Here is a 23,215-nt window from a genome sequence, read left to right as displayed (position 1 = left end):
AATCAGTTTTTATGAGACGTTTGGGAGCCCCTGGCAACTAATGATAAATACACCCCTGAAGGAAGATGAAATGTTTCCTGAGCTAAAGGTTAAAGGTAATCGCAAGGCATTGAGGCCATCTCAAGGTATAATATAAATATGATATGAGCACTGCAACACCAGTGAGGGACTCCCACGATAAATACCAACGTGGCATTTGCCTATTGAACAATTTAGCAGATGCAATTGATGTGGCCATTAGGGGAAGGGGTCTCCAAAGCCAAACAGGCTGCAATTGGAGCCTCTATGGATTGCTTCAATAAAACCCGGCAATAAACAATATGGAAGCAGGGGTCTCTGCCATCAATCAAAAGTAGGCATGATGCATTTATGCATTATAATAGCATGAATTCTTCTTAATAAGCAAGCACCTGTATGCCATATATGCCATATGGCATTATCATCTATATACTTTGCTGTCTTTAGCATGAAGTCGGCTATGAATCAAACAGTGTGAGGCAATGAGGATGGAAGGAGAGAGGTAAGGAAAGGCCACAGGCCTGGAGGGAAGATGCTTGAAAGATCAGAGACAAGCCCCCGGCTGATGATGTCATCAAGGGATCTCCCTTGAAAAACTAGGAGAAAAGAAAGAAAGCCATGCAGGCGAAGATTTGGAGACAGGGGGGGAAAAAAAGAGAGGCAGTCTTGGGAATTAGCAGTGGCAAGAGAGGGGAGGGGAAAAGTTGGACACCCACTCTCGCCGTGACTTTTCCTCTTCTTCCCTTTCTCCGTGGAAGACGCCTCGAGACAAAAAGTCACAAAAAGAATCAAAGCCGACACACTGGATTACTTTCTACTTCCATCGGATCTATTTATGCACACGTGCACAGTTATTGGTGGATCGATGCAATCTACAAGTTTGTGGATTTGATCAAAAGTTTTTTTTAATAAGGTATGTATTAATGCGCTGTTAATTGCATTTACATACCAATACTTGAAAACGGATCTGCCACAACAATGCTCTCTGGGAATTGTTTTCTACAACAAGTCTTTCAACTGTTTGGCAAAGTGCAGTTGAAAAAACAAAAAAAACAAAACTACAAATCATTTGCAAAAAGAGGGAGGGGGAGGGAAGAAAGGTTCTCATCAACTTTTGTTCTTACAAAGAATTTATCTGCATGCCATTATACGGCTGACTCTAAATTGGAATAACTTTGCAGTGTTGTCAGATCCTGTTTTTGCACACCATTGACTTTTTTTTTTTTTTTAACAATTAGTAAACCTACTTACACCTATTTTGCCGAAGTTAAAAGTTTAAACAACGGTGAGTTCAGCCATTTTCCCAATGGAAGTGTACAATGGAGTTTTACGGCAACCCTCTTTCTGACAGTGTAGCTTGCAGAGCTCCTGGCCAAAGCAATGTGGGTTGATGCTTTATTCTTTCCATACTCGTATTATGAAAGCCAAGTTGGATGTCGCCAAGATGTTGCTGACTAAGGCTCGCATCCAGGTCATGCAAGCATGGAAAATGAAAAAAGACACCCGTGCTGTGGTATAGTAGAGAACCCGTGTGTGTGTGTGTGTGTGTGTGTGTGTGAACTAGTCACTGCACTGAACAACATCAGGCTTCAAAACTGGCATGTAAAAGTTAGTTGTTGATAGTAAAGTCGCATCTGTTTTTTTTTTCATTAATATGCCGCTTCACGTTTGCTGGCTTTTGAATCAATGCCCTTGCAAGCCACTTCCCCGTACTTCCCCGAGGGGTTGAGTTTTCAGCATTTGCATTTACAGTTTCTGCTATGAAATTATCATATGTAAAAAAAAAAAAATTAAAAAAAAGAAGTCTCCGGTATGGCTGAGTTTCAACAGGGACTGCCGGGCCAAAGTCATGCAGCCATGAGAACACGACATACTGTATTTGTATAGTCATTAGTTTAAAGTCACATCTTATCGTGAACTCGGTGTTGGCCACGCATGCCGGGTCGTGTCCCAACTGTGGGCGCATGCAGTCAGCGCTTCACTAGCCTCATTTTGGGTTTCACACCAGAGTCCATTTCCGCTTTGGCTCGTTGTTTATTCAGGTCAGCAGTGAATATATCATCAGAAATTGGTGTCGAAAACGTTTCGCTGAGGTTGACCCTGCCGTGGATATTAAGGGTGTTTGGCCATCCAGGTTATGTCATGTTCTTTTTTTCATATTGAAAGTGTCCATGTCTTTGGTAACTTGAGACAGTCTGGAGTAGACTCCCTCTGAGGATTGCCTGCGATTAACTGTCCTGACTTTTTTTTTCCCCCTCCCTCTTCCTCTTCAACTTTGCTGGCCTGTTTCTCATTACTGAATATTCAAGCTGTTGGACACAGCCCAGAATGTAAGACTCGTGAAAACTTGCCTCAGCCTATCCTGAGTGCAGTACATTTTGGGGTATTGCCTCAGCTAGTTTGTAAGTTTTTATTGCTCCCAGCTTTTGCTTATGTAGAGATATCTATCGCAGCTCGGAGGTATATTTGCTTTAGTTTATTCCAACTCCAGTGCAGTAGAAGAGGAAGTGTACAGGCCTGTTAGCATTAAGTCTTGCTTTTTTTTTTCCTGAGAGACTCTTAAAAATGTACTCTTCTCAAGCAACAGCCCATAAAGTCAGATCCTTTAGTGGGACCATGCAAAGATCTGTTGTACATCTTAAAATGGTCCACAGTCAGTCCAATGGGAAAACTGCTGTGCAGGAAGTTTCTTTGCGTTGACGAAAAAAGAAAGCTGCAAAAACAGTTGACCTGATGAACTGATGTATCCACACAAATGTTGTCCAAACAAAATGAATGATTGTGGCGACTAACCTCCCTAAGTTTCACTGCTACAGTGTACGTCCACCTCACTAGCTGTAACAACTACATCTAAACAGGCTGTCACTGCTTTCCAAACAAATTCAATGATGAATTACATGTCTAAAATTTGCAAACAACAGACTACACTTACCTGGCCTTGAGCTGCAGTAGAAATTATATGAGACAGTTGGTCTTGGCTTGAAAGAATTGCTTCAATTCTGTAGGTGACAGGTTTATTATTAGTCAATGATCCCCCTGTGGCTTCAGAATTTTTCCTCTCGTGGTATCGGCTTCTCTTGCAGTAACCTAAACATTTGGTTCTTTAGTTAATGTGCTTAGGTAGAGTGTGGCTGCAAAGACCAGTGGCCCAACTTTATCTCCTCTGACCAGCTTTGTGGTTCTGAAACTCAGGAGGCTTAGCAAAATGTATTTGGACTAGGGCCAGAAAATATTTAGCAATGAGCTGTTTTGTATGCATCACTCTCCGGAACATGATGCATTATGTATTGTGTGAACTTACTTATTATTATGATTATGTGCTATCGGGCTGCCTATAATGGCTGCAGGTTTAGAGTTCTCAGACAGCCATCTGAGGCTTTCATTAACCTTCTGCTTATCCATCCGCGGGGGGAAATGTAGTTTCATGATGTTTCCCTCACTGTTATTTTACAATAAAATTGTTTTGCATAAGGATGGAGTGTACCTGTGAAAATAAAGTGCTGCGACCAAACGTTTCATTGGAGTTTAAACAAGGATCGCTCTACTTTTTAACACAACAAAAACAGGGAGATGAAGTACACCTACCTCAGTTAACGGCAGCCAAAAATGAAGAAATTAATCAGAATAATATTGGGCAAGAAAATCTAGGAACATCAATCGATCCATTAGTCTGCATTGAAGGTATGCATCATTAAGTAGAGTAATATTGACAGTGTTTGATGGGTTTTTCTATTCATGTTTACCTTTCCATTGCAGCAAACTACTTGGATAAAAAAAATAGGATGAGTGGTTCCATATAAAATAGATTATTCTACAGCATCATAGCAGTATAGATAAGGACGTTAGCTTGATCAAATTCTGCATTGCAGCCAGGTGCTGCAATGCACTACCAACCGCACCTGGGTGCAATGCAGTCGGCGGTCAGGTTACACTAAGTGCAACTCTCGGGTCGTATTCTCATCCAGGCAGGGGCTCACTTTGTTAACCCTCGGGGGGGCCACAGAGGTGGGTGGAGGTCATTGGTCCCGAAAGACATGACAGGTGTGTCGACGGGAGACAATCTGCTCACTCGCTTGCCTCGCGGGCTCCGCTGTACCCGTAAACACTGCAGAGTTGTGAGCCTCTCGCACACGCCGAGGGCAAATTCGGGTCAGTGGGTGATGTGTTAATGTGAGTCAGAGTGGATGGATGGTGGGGAACCTGAATATGGATGGTTTGCTACATATAGCACGAGCGGATCTGGCCTTTATTGTAGGGTCACAAGCAAACATCTGGTGCAACGTTTCCATGACTCATCCAGATGTTTTTTTGTTTGTTTTTCGATCTTACTACAAACTTTCTGCAATGCCTGCGGGAATGGGCCAGCAAAGTGCACATAATATTTGTGCTTACTTAATCCCTGGTTTCTATTTCTTGCTCATTTTTTGCTCTACTGATGCATGCTTGTGTTATATCATATTTACACACATGTGAGTTTTTCTGTGTTGCTGAAGCCCAGTGAAAGGCCAGCCAGATGGACGGGATAATGATGATGATCAGACTTGATGGACTTACACTACTTAATGAGCGACATGGAGCCTAATTCATATGCCTCGAACAAATCCTGCATCATCATACCTCATTAAGATATTGACTGTGACTGGCTCATAAATAAACATCCATTGGAGACTGACAGAATGGCGCATCATTACACAGCTGTAAACATGCAGAAGGGAGTGCAGACGGGATACTGGGAGGAGCATGACATTTTTGTGTGCGTTCATCCCTTCAGGTGGAGGCTCAGGTGAGGCGAGGCGCCTGAAAGCATGTGGCTTCTTTGGTCCTGCCTGACTCTGCTGGCCGTCAGCCTCAGATCCTGCGAAACACTTCCATCGGAGCAAGGTGAGCCTGATTCGGTTCTAAGAATAACGTAGTCATGTGAGTACAGAATAAATGTATACTCAAGAAGGTAAGGAAAGAGCATTCTTATCCTAGCTAGCCACTGTTATTCAGATTGGATATATATACACACACAGCCCACCCCATGGTATCTTCTGAAGCAGTACATCACTGTAAGGACTGAATAGAAAACATAAAACACCTTAACTGTTCCATGTGATTGCATGTCTGGCCACTTCATTAAAAGACCCACTCTTACGACTATATTAAAAAAACAGTATTGCTTGAGCAACTGGTTCGTCTTTACAGCGCTGCGCCGATGTGGCTCAACGCTTCCTGTTATATGGAGCATAATTATGGCTTACTTTGTTTCAGTTGCTAGCCGTTAGGGGCAGGGTGGTCACTCTGCGGCGAAAATGTGCGGTCGTCTCTCTCTTCAGGAGCCCTCAATCGTTCCCACAGTGTGTTGATTGACTGACCTTCTTTCATACAGCGACTGTCAGGATTGGGTATAGACGTGACCATACTCCCTTTATTCCTCCACGTATTTACTTCATTCTAAACGTTCATGCTTCCTCTCTGTGGTCTCGGGGGCAAAACTAGTGATATCACTTGGGTGCGATGGCGGTCCCTCGCAGCTCCTGGAGCTTCAAAACAAGCTTCGTGGAGCACTCTCGGTAGACCCTCATTGGCTAGTCAGACGAGACTGCGGCAGCTCGCTAGCGCCCTTGAGGCTTCCCCGGAGTGGTTTGAGAGAAAAAGTAATGTCTCAAGTGCAGCCGTAACATTTTTACTACAGCAAGTTACAGAAAAACGCTGTCAGGACTATTCCTCTGACTCATCCAAATCTCAATTTACTGGTAATTTGCTGACATTAAATCTGGGGAGCAGGTTTAATTAAAACTGGTGCTGAAGACTCGTGCTGCAGAACCGTGACGTATCAGCCTAAGAGACCGGTCCTCTCGGGCAAATCCAATTGCTTTGGTAAGGTGAGATGTTTGTGCGCTCTCTGCAGTCTGAAGTTATGATTTATGTTGGAATTATCCCTTTTGTCACTGTCTTAGCTGCATTATGTTTTGCGCTGCTACCTGTATGAGTGCCAAACACTGCATCACGTATATACTTGTAGATGTAAAATTACAATTCTTTGTCATGATTTTCAGCAAATGCTACATTTACCCCACTGAGATGCTTTTTCAGGCCTTTACTGTCATTTCCTTCAATAGCTTCTCCATGCTGTGACTTTCGTCCTTGTGAAAAGTTAAAAGTTGCTTTATTTGGATTCCAGATATTTGAAGAATGTTTAATTTCCGTCCACGAGAGGGTCACGGTTTGCCTTGGTGACACTTTTCGGATCACTATCAGGCTTCCTCTCATTTTTTCAGCATTTGGCTGAGTGTGAACTTTGGATACTTCCACATTCATTCTGGCACTTATGCATCATCAATACACATTAACGATCCGGTTTTCCACTGGCAGTCATGCCTCCCCAAGATTGATGCGTGAACAATACTTTGAATGAGCTTCACCATAATCTTTTCTCCCCATCATTTTGGTGCAAGGTAATCATGGTTTCGGTTGCCCATAGAATAGAATAGCTTCAAAAACCCAAATCGAATCCGGCCTTTCCATTCTTGTATGCGACCACTGACCAGATCTTTGAACTTTGTGGTCAAACATCTATATTTTAGTCCTAAAGATTTCGGCATCCCGATGCACAAAGATAACCTAGTGAGATGCTTGTGGTTGGTCTATTTCTCCATGAACTTCTTGACCTTTTGAATATTGTTAAGTCCAGCAGTTTCAGCATTTTTTCTGCCAAATGCTTTTCTTTGACACATCATTTTGCGTACGTTCTGATTGAATTGAAAAAGAGTTCTTCGGACCACAGGTTTACATATATATCTGTTGATCTGTCGGTCAGTCAACATTCCAAAATTAGTAGCTACTGAATGACTATAATCATCTTTTGTGCATCAAGTAGTTGTCGTACAAATAGAATCACTTTTCAAATATGCTGTTAGGTGTACAAACTAAAAATATGTCCCCAGGAGTTATGGCAGTGAACTTGAAGAAATGTGTCCTAAAATTACCAGGTTACTTGTCACCAGTGTTTGAGACTGAGAGCTATTTACTTGGGTACTGTATCAAGCAAATGTTGATGCACAATAATGAAACTACAAATTTGTTCAAATTGCCTTTAATTGTATGTTATTAATCAATTTAAGGTGGAGGTGGGACTGCATCAGGGATCAGCTCTGAGCCCCTTCCTGTTTGCAGTGGTAATGGATAGGCTGACAGATGAGGTTAGACTGGAATCCCCTTGGACCATGATGTTCGCAGATGATATTGTGATATGCAGTGAAAGCAGGGAGCATGCAGAGGAACAATTGGAAAGATGGAGACATGCACTGGAAAGGAGAGGAATGAAGATTAGCCGAAGTAAAACAGAATATATGTGCGTGAATGAGAAAAGTAGAGTGGGAAGAGTGAGGCTACAGGGAGAAGAGATAGCGAGGGTGGACGACTTCAAATACTTGGGGTCAACAATACAGAGCAATGGAGAGTGTGGTCAGGAAGTGAAGAAACGGGTCCAAGCAGGTTGGAACAGCTGGCGAAAGGTGTCTGGTGTGTTATGTGACAGAAGAGTGTCTGCTAGGATGAAGGGCAAAGTTTACAAAACAGTGGTGAGGCCGGCCATGATGTACGGATTAGAGACGGTGGCACTGAAGAAACAACAGGAAGCAGAACTGGAGGTGGCAGAAATGAAGATGTTGAGGTTCTCGCTCGGAGTGACCAGGTTGGATAGGATTAGAAATGAGCTCATTCGAGGGACAGCCAAAGCTGGATGTTTTGGAGACAAGATTCGAGAGAGCAGACTTCGATGGTTTGGACATGTTCAGAGGCGAGAGAGTGAGTATATTGGTAGAAGGATGCTGAGGATGGAGCTCCCAGGCAAAAGAGCGAGAGGAAGACCAAAGAGAAGGTTTATGGATGTGGTGAGGGAAGACATGAGGGCAGTTGGGGTTAGAGAGGAAGATGCAGGAGATAGGCTAAGATGGCAAAAGATGACACGCTGTGGCGACCCCTAACGGGACAAGCCGAAAGGAAAAGAAGAAGAAGAAGTATGTTATTAATCAATAATGAATGATATTCATCGATCTAAAGACACTGATCATAATGATTCCTCACAATAATGATCAACTCTGAGTTATCAAGGTTAGGAAACATAAATATCAGTATGCAAAAGCAGTGTTTACATCTTCAAATGATCACTTCCATAACATTCCTTGGAAATCACAATGTACCATCATTAGTGAGCTAGTTTTGGAACAGGCAGCCGGCTACTCATCTGGTCTTGGGGGACACCATGTTGGTAAGCTCTGAGGTGCCCTAAAGAATAATGTATTATTTTTCTTAATGACTAAACCAATTTGTTTCAAACAGAGATTTTCCCCATTACAATTTTCCATTCTCAACTTTCCTTTGACGACTGTAATGAAAACTGAAATTTTTAACCTCTCAAATATCAGAAGTTTAGAAAGCTCTGAAAGCCCATTGTATACATTCCAATAACAATAAAATAAAATTAGGCCAAGGCCTCAAAGCAGGGAGCCGACCCCTCCGAAGGATTGTGTTTTATGTTTTTCCACTCCTCTGAACTGCACTTTTTATCTTTGGAAAACGACCAGGAATCTTCATGCGTTCACATTTGCCCAGAAGCAAAAGTGGGAGAGATTCATTGTAATATACTCCCATCTTAGTTCCTCCTCTAAATTTTTATTCCCTTCTTAGTATGTTATTCTCCCCTCCGCTCTTGGACAATATAGACTCGTTGTATTAAATCAACGACATCAAATGTCAACCCCCCCACCCCAACCCTCACCCCTTACGTCGCATGACTTTAATGGCCCGTGGTAGCGGAAGACTTTTTGCTGATCAGCACCCCGGTCCAATTATCTGCGAATGCTACCCTGTAAAGCGCAGTCAATAAGTCAGTATCCTCCCTTATTAAAACCCTCACGGTGTTCTCCCACTTCTGACCTCGTCTCCCTAATGAACACATTCTTACCATGTGTATTATCCAAGGGAAGCTCGCAGAGAACCTAGGAGGTTTCAGTGACCTCTGCCACAAGCAGCCTGTGGAAGATAAGGCCGCTCTTGCACCTTTTAATTTGCTAAATATCACGCCAACCCAGATACAAGATAAGGTGCGTCATATTTGAGCTTTTTGAAATATTTTGTGAGTCCATGCTGTTAAAGTCTAATCATATAAACTATATTTAATTGTTTCTTTTGAATTCTCTCTCTCAACAACAACAATAATCAAACTGAACAAAATATACTTTTGCGCACAACAGACTCTCTGCGTTCAGGGAAAATCGCTGTCACTCATCTAAAGACGTAAAATGTCTTGAGCAGCCGCGTGTTGCGTGATTGCGAGCGTGTCATTAGCCACTTTGGCAGGACTCAACTGGAACTCTTTAAAAAAGAAGACGTCTGTCCCATTCATTCAAGCCTGCTTGCTGATACCGACACAAGAGTGCCCTTCCTAATTTGCACTAATCAGATCGTCAACGGGCAACTGCTCTGCTATGATTGCAGCTAAAATAGAAATGGGCTTGAAGTTATGTCATGTGTCTTCTGCCGAGCGGACAATAAAACTGCCTGCAAATCCAAATATGTAGCAATATACAATTTCTCAAATGTGTTGACGTATACAGCAGCAGACCTAAATCCCTTTTTAATATTAACTTTTTAAGTTTCAAACAGTCTTAAGGCAACAAAAATGTCAAACAAACACAAAAAAAAAATCTGATTATTAACTATAATAAAAAATGTCAATACAGCTATGATCATACAGATATAGAACAAATCATTGCACCCCAATAATGCTTTGGCTGCACTTTGAACTCAATTATAAAATGAACATTTGTTACGTGCTGCAGAAGCACCGCAACATCGCACAATGAAACGTAGAAACAAACAGACACATCATTAATCCATTCGCTTTCTATATCTCACAAGTGTGACGCAGACACGTTAACCAGAATCTCATCCACGATATCTGGACAACTGCACCACAAGTCTACCCTGATTTTATTTAATTGATTTGGAAAATATAGAAGTAGTCTCGTCCCAAGTAACACGCAGCTCTCAGATGTCTATTTAACTCCTTCGCTCTTGTACTTTTTTTTTTTTTTTTGCTATGCTCACTGATCATCTTCCCAACCGCCTCATCGCCTCGTCAACTGTGGTTCAGTTTTTTCTCGGTTCCGCCTGCCTCGCCCGCCTCCGGTCATGATCTCTCTACAGCCGACAAGGCTTTCATCTTGACTCTGCGATGGGGTGAGGCACTGATGAAAAACAAAAGGAGAAAAACAAAAGCAGAAGCAGAAAAGAACTTTAGATTTCTAGACATCAAAATGCCAGAATGGGGAGGCGCTGAATGAAAATATAGACTGTGTTTATATTGTGTTGTGTCTTTTTTGGCAGGCTGAAGGGTTTTTAGTCTGTGGTGACTTTGGAGAAGCTGGTATCAGTGGAGGACCAAGTTAAAAATAGTGTTTTTATTCTCCTTTTTCTCTCTCTCTGTTTACCAATCCATCCTTATGTGACATCTCTTATCTGCACCTTGATTTGTGCAAGTAGACGACAACAACGGCACAACATGCAGCGCATGTAGACGGGCCGCAATGTGCTTGGCTTTCAATCATCGTCTTAATGTCTTGGCACCGGTTGGAGCAGATGCTGCAGGGTGTCAAGATGAATGGTTGACGACTCACTGCATTTTCTGTCACCGGCGGGCCTCTGCGGAATTCAATTCCTCATTCTTAATCATCCCGTAATTTCTGCAGTAATTTTAGCCCCTGACATGTGGCCAGCTCTTGCTATTTCATCCAAATTCTCGATTACATTCAACTGCATTAAATGGAAGAAATGGGAACTCCAAGCGGGCTGCGCATTCATTCTCAGGGACTAATGGAGCACGTTGTTCCTTCAGGCTCCACTTTGTCTTCTTGTTTATTCGTCCCTTAATAATAAGGCCCGGTCTCAGCTTTACTTCTGATTTAACGTCATAAAGAAAAACACATTTAGAAAAACGATATGTACTTTTATTCCATACAGTTCCCCTCTGAGTGGCAATTGATTAGCAGCTTCAACTACAGACTGGCTCCATTTTTATCTTGCTTGTATTTGTACAACACTGTTGATACCAAAGTATATTTCACCATGAGAAGATGAAGAATGGCGGCACGATGGAGCAACTGGCTAGAGTGTTGGCCTCACAGTTCTGAGGGCCGGGTTTCGAATCCCGGCCGCACCTGTGTGAAGTATGCATGGTCTCCCTGTGCCTACGTGGGTTTTCTCTTGGCACTCCGATTTCCTCCCACATACCACAAAACATGCAACATTATTTGGGCAATCTAAATTGCCCGTAAGTGTGATTGTGAGTGCGACTGTTGTCTGTCTCCATATGCCCTGCGATTGGCTGGCAACCAATCCAGGGTGTACCCCACCTCCTGCCCATTCACAGCTGGGATAGACTACAGCAACCCTAAAACTTGTGAGGATAAGCTGGTCAGAAAATGGATGGATGGTAGATAAAGAATGATAAAATATGTATCTTTTTTTTTTTTGCAAAATCAAAGTGAGCCTGGTATAATGTTTTGCTCAGGCCTATGGTCTCGGTCCCAAAGAGATCAATTACTGTGCATCACTCTGATCCACAAGGTCCATGTCTCACTCTAATAGACCTTTTTCTTTTTCCTCACACACATCTCACACAACCTCCCATCTCACCTGCTTTTTAGTCTGTCAGGCTGTATTGACTGGCAGCAGTTTTTTTTCCCCTCGTAACCCCCCCCCCCCCCCCCCTTTGACACCAGGTGAGAACATGTCCATCAAGCGTAGTGTGAGACAACCCGTCAAACTGAGCTGTGTTCCTCTTAGGGTAGCTTTGGCCTCATTTCTTCCAGCTCAGTGTAGTTTACTCTCCTTTGGACTTCATTTTACAGCCCAGCCCGCTTATCCTCTTTTCTGTGGATCAATATTACTCTGTACATCTCAAGTGCAGCTATTGTACATCATCGTCGAGAACAACGTGGACTGAGACGCTTCTGCTGTCATGCATTAGCTTCTTAGCTTTTCAATTTATCTAATTGTTTTCCTTGTCTAACCTTTGGCTGACTACTTTTCTCTCCAGATGTACAGTGCCCATCCTTACAAGTAGATGAATGGAAGTTTCCTCATTCGCTCAGGGACAATATCACAGGTAATGCTTTACCTTGCATGCAAACCGAGTTTCGCTTCTATTTTTGCTTGTTTTTTTGAGAATGTTGACGAAGGCCGCTTCCGTTTGCAGGCTTTAATTTGGTGAGGCGGTTCTCCCTTCTCAAGAACCAAGACGTCAAGAAAATCCGCAACCCTCGCGGACCCGTCATCCTCCGCTTGGGCAAGACTCCGCTCATTCGCCCCACTGAGTAAGTTCAACCGTCAACTCCTTCTTTTCATCTTGGCCTTTAGCGAGAAGCGCACCAAACCACAGCGTTCACAACTGTGTGAGTCTGATTCACGTAAAAAGTTAAAGCAGATTATGTTTTGTTCATATGTTATGTTTATTTACTGACCAGAATGACTGACATCCAGCTAGGAACCCTCTGAACTTATTTTCACCAAATCAACACTGTCCAATGGGTATTGTGAACCAAACTTTAGCCCGTCAGTTAGTAAACTACTTTTCTTTTTAACTTCTAATTACAACAGGGAATGTTTTTGAGGGAAAATAAGTAGGTCGTAGACCTGGATGCTTGATGGGCATGGACAGAGTATGTCCGGGTCACATTGGCAGATGTCTTCTTCGCGATTGATTTTTATCCAGATTTTACATAAGCTTGATTGTCATCTGAAGGTATCCTGTTACTTGCATTGTTTTGTTTTATGATGCCTTGACCAAATTAGGCTACAATTCAGGAAAAAAACAATCCGAATTATGTCTCTTGATTAATGTGCTCTCATATGTAGCTTTTCAGTTTCTGATGGAGGATGTATACAAAAGACATCTGCCTTTTGTATACACCCTCCCCTAAAAAGGAAGAAATTGTTTTTTTTTTTTTTTTTTTTTATGGCTGTTAAGTAAAGAAAACATGAACAATCATTCAGGGACAATTTTCTCTTTATATTTTTTTTCATTTTCTTCCCTCATTCACCTTCGCCCACGCACTGCGCAAAAAATGTCTCTGGCCCTTAGAAAATAAGAGTGCAGGCGGGGAGCAGAAGGACGATCAAAGGATGCTGCGGTGACAACAGGAGTGTTAAAGGTTCCAATCCAGGCAATAAGTAAATACATCAAGAACAAACCCTGAGGCTTGTTCTCTGGCTTTCGCTCTATGAGCGTGATTGCACGCTTTTGTGCTGATGTGCTAAATCCGTCTCCCTGTCCCGATACTATATAAAACATGGCGTGCCGTCACTCACGCAGCTTTTTAATTCATCCGCAACAAGACTGAAGGCTGAGATGTGTGTACAGCGATGGGAGACTAATGGTTTGCTTTGTATTAGTGGCTAATCAACTCACAAATGAGTGACAGCAAATTCAAGCCACTTGTTTCTTGGCGGTCTCATTTCTCCGTTGCCAGCGAAATGGGCAGCGCTCAGCAAAACAGGATTTGATTGCTTTAGGGCCCGCTTCTTTTATGTCGCTGGAGTGCATCAAAAAGAGGCTAAAGCAATTGTCGGATATCGCGGCTCGCGGTCCAGATTGCAATCAAAATTTTTCACATGCATTAGTCCTGCATTATACAGTTCAAAGTGGACGTGCATAAAGTGCAAATGAAAGAAGCATTGAGGCCAGACGTCCCTAGAAAGCTAAAACTCGATCAATTGCCAAGCATGATTATTTTGTTTGTTTGTGCATTTAATCTTATTGAGGCTGATTGCAGAATTATTCAGAAGGAATAATGATGAATACATTTTAAACCAGTCACCAGTGGTTTCAACCTGGATAATATTAAAAGTACTGGAAATGGATGGAAAAATAAATTATGATCTTTCCAGAGATCAGATTCCAAAATGAATAATCACTATAAAATTAGATGAATCATCTACTTTGTTTTAAGTTCACTACAAACATCATGATAATGTTTGTAAAATGATGGTGGATCCAGTCAAAAAAAAAAAAAAAAAAAAAGTGATAGCGATGCTTACAATCTACACAAAATGGGAGTTGCTATTTATCACTGATTTTAAAAAAAATAGTCATAAAATGTCTTATAGAAAAATAGTAAATGGTGTATTTTATGGATTGCAAAGCAGCGACATACTGAACACACTTCACAAGGGGCCTATATTGTACATCCAAATTGAAAGGAAATAGCTTGCCAGTGTTTTTGTATCCTATGTTGGGTTAGGCTCATTGTCGCAAACACACGCCAATCCCAAAATGTCTTTCTACATCGTGGAGTGCATTCAACCACATTCTCCCACAGTTTGCAGAAGGTTTACAAAATTCGACTTGGTTCTTCTCTAGATCTCCAATTTTTCCCCTTCTCACCTCCTCCCCATCTTCACTCTTGTCACCGGACATTTTCGCATCTGACCTTCCTTCCGTCGTAAATCACTTCATTGGGTAGGAAACCAGCTGCCAGCATCGACCCTTTTGAGTGTCTGTGTGAGATGTCTGAAAAAGAAAAAAGACGAGGCTGTAGGATTATTTGAAAGTATTTGCCATCTCAGTGAGCAGGCATTTCACTAGGGTTATTCGTGAACACTTCATCCCTCAATATACTTTCCTGCGATGAATAATTGTGTATGTGAATTTGTGTGTTTAGATGCCCTTGACCAAAACTGAGGGATGCAGCTTGCTGGGCTGTATCTGCTATGAAAATTAGTGCCAAAGGGTTATGGACTCATCGTGTGCTTAGCATTGTAATGCCGGCTCTATCTTTTATATATGGGGCGAAATAAATGGAAATAACAAAACAACTATTGCATATCAAAAAGCTCACATACTGTAGGTACAAACAAACCACCGACAGCTGTCATTTTGGCTTCAAACACACCAAAAGAGGACATTTGAACACCGCCCCCCCCTAAAAAAAAAATCATTTTTTATTTGAAAAGAGATGAACTAACCCTGATTAAAGCCCATTTGATTTTAATAGAAGCCTGCAGTATTAAAAACAAAAACAAAAAACACCAAAAAACATTTCCTCTGCTACAACATATACTGTTTGATCCAATATCAGTTACATATCCCCAAAGATTCAACCCCTAAACATTTGCTGAATTATCATATAGCAATAGTAATTGTACTTTATATATATATTGTGACTTAAAATGGTCTTTTTAGGATTCAGTTGTGAACAAATCCATCCCCTGACTTTTTAGTTGAACCCGATTTTAATGGTGCTAAGCTTGTGAAATAAAAAAGTGAACTAGATGTCAAGCGTTAACTAAAGGGATGCTGATGTGGACAATTATTTTTGAATGCATTTGAATATACCAGGACACACTCAGTGTGTTGCAGTTGTCATTTTGACGACAATCTGACAGGTTCCTGCTAGAACCGTCGAGTCATTATTCCAGGAGGATGCGAACTTGTGAACTTTAGTCATCAGTCTGGATGTCTTTTATTTCTTATCTTGTACCCTCGGGTTATTTATGACCTCTCTTGACCTTCCCCCTTCAAAAATCTTTTGTTACCCTTTGTCCCGAAGAAATAACTTCCCATGTGAATCAGCAGCATTTTGAATGATGTACCCAGTCGAAATTTTTGAGGTTTTCAGAACTCATCGTCTTACAGTGTAATTAACAGTTGTCCCGCAGCTAAAATAAACGAACGTCCTGTGTTGTAGTGAGGTGTTTCCTGATGGCCTTCCTGATGAGTTCACTCTGATATTCACCTTGGCGTTAAAGAAGGCTGCCCTGAGGGACACCAGCTACCTCCTCCAGATATCTGATGAGCAGGGATACCCTCAGGTTTTTTGCTTCTTAAATATTTCGTATCATCTTCCCTAATTTCTTTCCCTCAACATCCCTACCCCCAGGTTCCACTCATGAATCACTTCTCTTTTTTTTTCTTTCGAATCTCCTTCCCACAGTCTCTCGAACCTTTACATTTTTTTCCCAGTTCCATTCCAGCTGCCTTAAGCCACCTCATTCCTCCTCTGAAACGCCTCTCTCGACTTCTTTCTCGTGCCCGTCCATTCATTGGTGTCCTGCATTACAGTATTCCACTTCTTTGTTATTCATGCACGTGCGTTGTATGATGAAGCACAGGGATTCCTCGTAGTACCTATAATCACTAGAGGCCAGATTTAAATACTCGATATATATGATGAATGGAGGCCAAGTCTCCTCATTAGGAATGATTTATTGGGTCTGCTGCTCGTGTGTGTAATTAATGTCTTCCTTTTTAAATCATCCCTGTGTGTGTATTCCACACACCGTGTAGTGGTTGTGGGACGTCGATATTACTCTTTGTTGACACTGATTCCTGTCACTTTCAGATTTAATAGGCTCAAGTAGTTTTGAATATTTATCTTTCTCTGTTTTTGGCACCCGCACCTCCGGTTCTGATGACATCCACGCCGTCGACGTAGCTTTCCGTGGACCTCAACGGGCCAGATGGCACCCTGTCGTTGCGAGCCAGACGGGCGGACGCCGCGGGCGACCTGGTGAGCTGCGTTTTCAGTAACGAGGGTGTAGAACCTCTGCTGGACTTACGCTGGCACAAGGTGGCGCTCAGCGTCCGACAACATTCCGCCTCCCTCCTCGTGGACTGCAGCCCCGTCGAGACGCAGCCCCTGGAGGCCCGAGGAAAAGTGCCCACTGATGGAAATACCCTGCTGGGCATTCGGGCCGCAGATGCCGGGCCTGTACTGGTAAGGTTGTTAGCTGAATCTCCTCCAAGTGCCAGTGTGTGACTGCCATTTTGAATTAGTTTTGTTTATTGAATGCATAAGTCTTTAAATGCTCGTAACTTTACACACTCCTTAAACCTATGTGCATCATTTAGATTTATAGAGAAATTCTTCTTCTAATGAATTTCACCTGATTCATTTGTTGGGTAATTTCTCAACATCTTCTGAACTACTTTGTTCTGTTTAGTCAGCAAAACGTTTAGTTTGACTGCTTTTATTGGACTATTACACACCTAAATCTTAATTCGATCTTTGTTTATACCTTGCCGTAAAGACGGATAAGACTTTTCATTGAAAATACAGAACGTAAAGTGACTTAGTGGTTCTTTGTTTAAATAACACACCCTTAGTACACTTTTTTTTTTTTTTTTACAAAGCAATTTTAATTCTCTCCAATGGCAGTGTGATCAGGGACAATGAGGGAAAAGCATTTATTCTAAAATCCCTTCGCTCTGCCAAATGTTTCTCTTTGCACGTGTGTAAATGAATATTTACGTGAGTGTGTGTTTTGTGCCATATCCTCCGCTCCTGGGTGCTGTTTTTCGATGAGGCAATCTTGTTCAGTCATGATTAAAAAGCCACCAGACTACCTGGGAGAATGAGGCTGCCTATTAACCCTGAATAGATCCAGTAATGCCGGCATTTATATTAGTTTATAGATCAATTAACTTCATTAGTCTAAAAGCATGCAGGGTGTTTGGTTAACACGGGGAATAGGTATTCATACACATACAGGCACGCAAAAATCTCCCGACAAAGTGCTTTGCTAACACTTTATATAAATGAGCGCTTAATTTCCCTCAACTTTGTTTAGCGCCTCATTTACGCGTTGATTATTTATCTTCCTCCCTCTGTCTCTCTCAGATGGACATTCAGCAGTTGGTGCTCTATTGTGATCCATCCCTCGCCAGCCAGGAAACCTGCTGTGAGATACCAGGCGCTCGAGTAAGACGAGTAACCTGCCATTTTTTGGTGGCTTAGAGATTTTTCACCCTTTACTTGTTGCTCTTCCCAACAAGCAAAGTCTAAAACGCTGCCTAAAACCTCTTCACGTCCTTATTTTCAGCATATAACCACAACGCCTGAACAACAGTCAACGGCATTGTTTGATGGTTTCTCCCCCACCACCCCAAAAATCTTGAAAAAAAAAAACAAAAAAACGAGCAATCAGATCTGTTAAACCCTGTTCAGACGTGACCACACATGTGCTATCATGCGCTGTAAAATACTAAATCCAGTTTAAGCCTCTCCAGAAATGATACAGTTTATGACTGTGGTATCTGAGAAAGTTTTGCACAGTGTAACATGATGAGCTCGTCGAAACATTTGAGCTTCTAACTCACAAAATACCATGGTCATTTTCATTTTCTTTATGTAATTTCCACATTACAAACCATATCGGAAGCATCTCTCCATTTGCGTTAAAATATTTTCAGAGCTTTTCTTCCTCTCACCAGCACTAACCTCTTAAGAAGGTGCATTAAAGTTTTAGTTATTATATTGAATTCCGTCTGGTCCCCCGATGTAAATCAAGCCTTGCCTGGAGCTGAGTACTTTTAATCAAGGCAGACGAGAGGCTCTGTCTGTTAACATTTAATTAGCGGAGGTTTGGTCATATGTAATACAAAACTGTGGTGTATTTTGAATGAAACAATGTTCAAATATTTTGTCTTGCACGGTGACAGTGCCCCCCGGATGCCTCCAAGAGCCGACGGGCCGCAGAGAATGAGTTGGAAAACACGTTTAACCAGGTAAAAAGCAGCATACGTAGTAACACCGTTCAATTGTGAGAATTTCCAATGGTTTGTAGATTTGTGCCTCTTTAAACTACTATTCTTGTTTTCTAAAGATTCTTGTTGGATTAGGGTTTCAAGTAGCAGTTGTTCAGTACCCTCAGGCCGTGTCAAAACATTGCAAAGAGTGCCTGATGCAACCAATGGGAGTTATTTTCCCTCCACTAATTTCCATGGTGAATCGTATATCTGTCAGACGCTGATGTACAGTACTGTACATTTCTTCCGCAGCAACACGGGGGCAGTTTGTTTTTGCCACACTCACAGTGCATTCATCACTCACAATCACGGATTGTCGAGTAAATTACAGCAAATGATTATTATCATTATGATCAAAATGATTTTTCTCCTGCAAGATCCACGATACATTCCACGTAAGATACGCTTCTAGTTCCAGAAGCACTAATAAGTACCACGATAATTGGTTTTGGAAATCAACTTGAGTGTTGAATCTATTTCATTCTCACTCTCACCTGTTAGCCTTTTCCCCATCTCCGATCACTTCTTGTACACTCCGTCTGCATAGCAATTCCGTAATAAGCGAAATGTTCCAAGCGACTTCCCCTTCCTGACATTATCACAGATCATTTCATCCAAGACACTTTTATGTTCCATTTCTATTGCCACTAAATGTCCCTTTTGCTTTTGAAAAGCACAAAGGCACAAACAGCAAGATACTGACCTTGACTTTTTTACTGCAGTTGTTTGTTTTTTTCCACATAAATTTTCCTTTGCACTTTCTGCAACAGATGATGTCATATTTGGCAATCTTAGCGAAATAGACATTTCTCTTATGAATGGCTCCGAATTTGTTTTGTTTCGTTTTTTAAATGCATGTACTCGGACTTCTCAACCATCGTGTAACTGAAACTGAATTACAACACAAGACTGTATCTTTTTCTTTTCTTTTTTTTTTTTGGGTGACTAACCTCTTTGTTTTCTTGTCTAAAAGGAGATCTTCTCATCCAAGGACCTGGCAGAGAAAGTATGTCTCTTTGTTCAAGAGCTTCCATTTATCCATTTATCACAGCCTTATCACTTCATTCAATTTTCATGTTTCTTGTGAGAATTTGTTCATCTTAGCGTATTTTCATCAATTTTCTTTTGTGGCTCCAGATAAGCTTTTTTTTTTTTTTTTTTTTTAAAGATATATGCAGGTCATGCATTTCCTTTTTTGCTGTTTTGATAGTTGATGCATGTTGTTGGAATAACGAGAATTCCCTTTTTTTCCTCTCTTCCTCGCTCGCCCACCTACCTATCTGACTGACTGAGGAGCGATTTTCACCTCATTATGCGCCTCATTCGGGAGTTGCACCCGCTTGATAAATTTTGTCATTCGGCTACACCAGCCATGTTCTTTTCACAAATAGAACACAAAACTCTAGATGCTTCATTATGTCGCTCCTGCGTGTGCTCACTTGTGCACCTGGCCACCTTCGCCGACTTTCTCAATGTAGGTTATTAGTGTTGGGGCCATGCTACTTAATGCAGGAGGAAGTCCTTGCAAAGTCACAGCAGTGAACAAATTGCACAGGCAATGTTTTGTCCAATATAAAAAATGCATTGCACCCATAGGAATCCCGGCATACATACATGATATATAAAAGGCAAATGCATAACGTGAATATTTCAAGAAATCTAATCTCAGTTTGGCTTCTGCTCGGGCACCTTCGCTAAAGCTGCGCCAGAAACCAATTTCCATCACAGTGTTCTTGTTGTGCTAACTTTGAATATAATGACTACTTTCATTATGTGAGGCAAAAACCTGAAATTCAAAATCAGCAACAAATCAAATGTTCCAAAACAAGATTCATACAGAAATAGAATACCACAATTATTTTCATCCCTAAAACGTTGTCACTGATGATATATCCAGCAGTCAAGAAGGATTTTGTAGAAAAATTAAGACACGGCTATTGTTGTATTTGATCCATAATTTTTGGATATTTGAAAAAAAATATACAGTCAAACCTTCAAAGGCAAGTACACTTCTGTGCTTGATACTGGCAGACATTCAACTTGTCTTTTCTCTATAGGAAAGTGAGCGGCAACATACTGTTGCCTTCATAAAACTTGAACGAAATGTACAAGCACACTTCAACATTCAACTGTAGTATTAACAATGAAAATAAAAAAAAAAGGAAGCCTGACAGATGGGAGGACGTCTGCTATTTATATCTCATGCAATGAAAGTGGCGTTACTACTATTTCCTGTAGACAACACGAGCAAAGCCTCTCAGGTTTTGACTGCAAGGGCCCGACTAAGTCCAATATCAGAGAAAAAGAGCTTGGAAACAGTGAGTCATCACTGCCGCTGATGGCTTTAGGTTTAGCTTTCGAAAGAGCGTCAGAGGGCGAGGGGGCAAGCAGCACAATGTGTCTGTGCAAACTGGCCTGCATGCAGAGACACAGTAAGTGTGAAAGCTTGCAGAAACGGCAGATGCGAGAGGGGGGCTCGGATTTTAATTACCTTATGATTCTAAAAAGACTTCAGTTATGTTTTTAACGGCGATCCAATTTGGGCGTGCGGGCCCTCCTGTTGCAGAGCATCTGCTCCGCTCAGTAGTGTGCTGGGGGAATCAAACATTCCAACTGATCTCTGTCTCCCATGGGTGCTCTGTGGTAATGCATGTGTATGTGCACACCTCACATCCTTTTTTTTAAGTGTAAACCGTAACAGTGCCGGGTTGTTTATTTTTATGAAATAGTGCCACCACCTGGTAGCAGCATATACTGCTCAATTTGAACTGTTAACTCATTATAAGGACGGTTGTCCCTCCACTCCACAATTTGATAATTGCCATATGTTGGGACTGTGTAACTGGGTGGTATTCACATGTTCATTTTTCAGGTTTTAAATCTTGCTCAACTTGCTGGGATCAAAGGGGAAAAAGGCAGTCGGGTGAGTCATACTTTGTGCTTTTGTGCGTACGGCGGGGGTAATCATCAGCGGAATGTGTCAAAGTCATTTCGTGCCCTGACATGCTTTGAGCTGTTAAGTGGTACATGGAAGCACAAAGAAAAAAAAAAAAAAAGAGTTCTTTTTATTTTGCCTTTTTCTCTTAGGGTGATGATTGTTTGAGCGTCCAGTCAAGTCCAGTGAGTACTGTAAATTATTATGGTTTTTTCTTTTTTTTTGATAATGAACACTACATCATTTTGCAGCAAAAAAAAAAAAAAAGTATTGCCCCTTATTTGGCGTCATTGTCTTGCCAAAAGTGGCCTCCATCAATAAAACACGGCAACTTGTGTGTCTCTAACCCCAGTGCGCGGAGGGAACTAAAGGCGAGAAAGGAGAGAAAGGAGAGGGGGTGAGTTTAAAGGTCACTGCGTCGCCTCCCGCTGCGTCCAATACCTCCAACTTTTCCAAAACCTATTTTTACTCTGAACAATAGCAATGTGTTTTTTTGTTTTGTTTTTTTCCACTGGTAAGTCAGAGTGTCTTCACACTGCAAGTGTCAGTGCGGTTAGGCCTGACTGAGTTTTCACTGCATCTAAATTGTAAAGTGTTACCTCAGTGTCCCTGCCTGTGTTTCGTCTGCATTATGCATGCATCCTCAGGTTGTGCGTGCGTGTGTGTGTGTGTGTGTGTTTTGGAGCACAGGTTCTTTGCCGCTTGTCCTGCAGGATGGCTGACTAGTTGCTGCGTTGTTTGCTTTGCACCAGTGGCGTGTGCGATATGTGATTTTTCTGAAGCAGGCCATTGATTTGAGCCTGGCGTGTTTCTTCACTTCACAGGCGCTGCTTGCCAACTGGGCCGAAGCGGCAGAGTTCAAGGTGAACGGTTTCAGAAGCGAATGGAGACTTGACCTTGTTCTGACCATCATATTAATTTTCGACCCTTGAAGTCCCACCGGCTCTTCCTCATTGTGTTTCTCACTTTTTGTTTGTCTGCCTCTCGCCAGGAACTCAAAGGTCAAAAGGGTGAGATTGGTCCACAGGGTCTCACAGGCACTCCAGGGAAGGATGTAAGTGATTCTTTGTTTCTTCCTCTAATGAACTTGTAGATTTATCCCCAAATTGAGACCGGAGCTCCATGACATGAGCACAAATCCTCCAATTGATGCACTCAACAAAATGCCAAGTTGAGTTTGTGCTTACAAAGCACACTCGTGGGCCGATATCAGCGCACCCAGGCACTTTTATCAGACTAAGGGCATATTCACTCAACTTATATGGCATTAATCTTTAAGCCCAGACTCCCATTGATATCTCATCCCCCCTCTCACTGCCACAGCTTGAAGTCAGTCTGGTAACGCCGGTTAGATTAGACTAGAGCAACAAAGCTTGCACAATCAATGCCGCCTCATTGACCGGGCTCTCCGTCTGGCACGCAGGCAGCTCCCCCCCCCTTCTCCCTCCCCCCTTCTCCCCCCCATTCAGGAAGATTTAAACCTTTAATCTTCCCTGTTCAGAGTGGTGATCCCGCAGATGCGATGGAAAGTTTTGAGGAACAAATTACAACGCGTACGTCTGCGCTGAGATATTCCCCCCCTCCGGTTCCAGCATCAGAAACTCACTTTCAGTCGTTCACCAGGCTAAAGTGGTTTTCGCAAACAGATGGATTTGGCAGAGGATAGATTCTTCTTAAGCCTCCATCCA

At 42.0% G+C, this 23,215-nt stretch overlaps 1 protein-coding gene across 2 annotated transcripts in view; it reads left to right on the top strand.

Moving 5' to 3' along the window:
- The first annotated feature begins 701 nt into the window (after positions 1-701).
- col16a1 (collagen, type XVI, alpha 1) overlaps positions 702-23,215 on the top strand; it is a 40,873-nt gene continuing 18,359 nt past the window's right edge. The window contains exons 1-14 of one of the 2 annotated variants that reach the window (XM_061817098.1): positions 702-931; positions 4,790-4,899; positions 12,104-12,172; positions 12,263-12,380; positions 15,753-15,876; positions 16,500-16,781; positions 17,685-17,765; positions 18,506-18,571; positions 19,566-19,598; positions 21,465-21,515; positions 21,680-21,712; positions 21,880-21,924; positions 22,352-22,390; positions 22,519-22,581. In XM_061817098.1, the coding sequence (XP_061673082.1) occupies positions 4,824-4,899; positions 12,104-12,172; positions 12,263-12,380; positions 15,753-15,876; positions 16,500-16,781; positions 17,685-17,765; positions 18,506-18,571; positions 19,566-19,598; positions 21,465-21,515; positions 21,680-21,712; positions 21,880-21,924; positions 22,352-22,390; positions 22,519-22,581 (1,080 nt within the window). In that variant the 5' untranslated portion in view covers positions 702-931; positions 4,790-4,823. Of the gene's footprint in view, positions 932-4,789; positions 4,900-12,103; positions 12,173-12,262; positions 12,381-15,752; positions 15,877-16,499; positions 16,782-17,684; positions 17,766-18,505; positions 18,572-19,565; positions 19,599-21,464; positions 21,516-21,679; positions 21,713-21,879; positions 21,925-22,351; positions 22,391-22,518; positions 22,582-23,215 lie in introns of those variants that run through there. The other variant, XM_061817108.1, reaches the window with a different exon arrangement.

The sequence above is a fragment of the Syngnathoides biaculeatus genome, chromosome 1 (assembly GCF_019802595.1).
Source record: "Syngnathoides biaculeatus isolate LvHL_M chromosome 1, ASM1980259v1, whole genome shotgun sequence".
In the NCBI taxonomy this organism is placed as follows: domain Eukaryota; kingdom Metazoa; phylum Chordata; class Actinopteri; order Syngnathiformes; family Syngnathidae; genus Syngnathoides; species Syngnathoides biaculeatus.
This window is presented reverse-complemented; position numbering and strand designations above follow the sequence as displayed.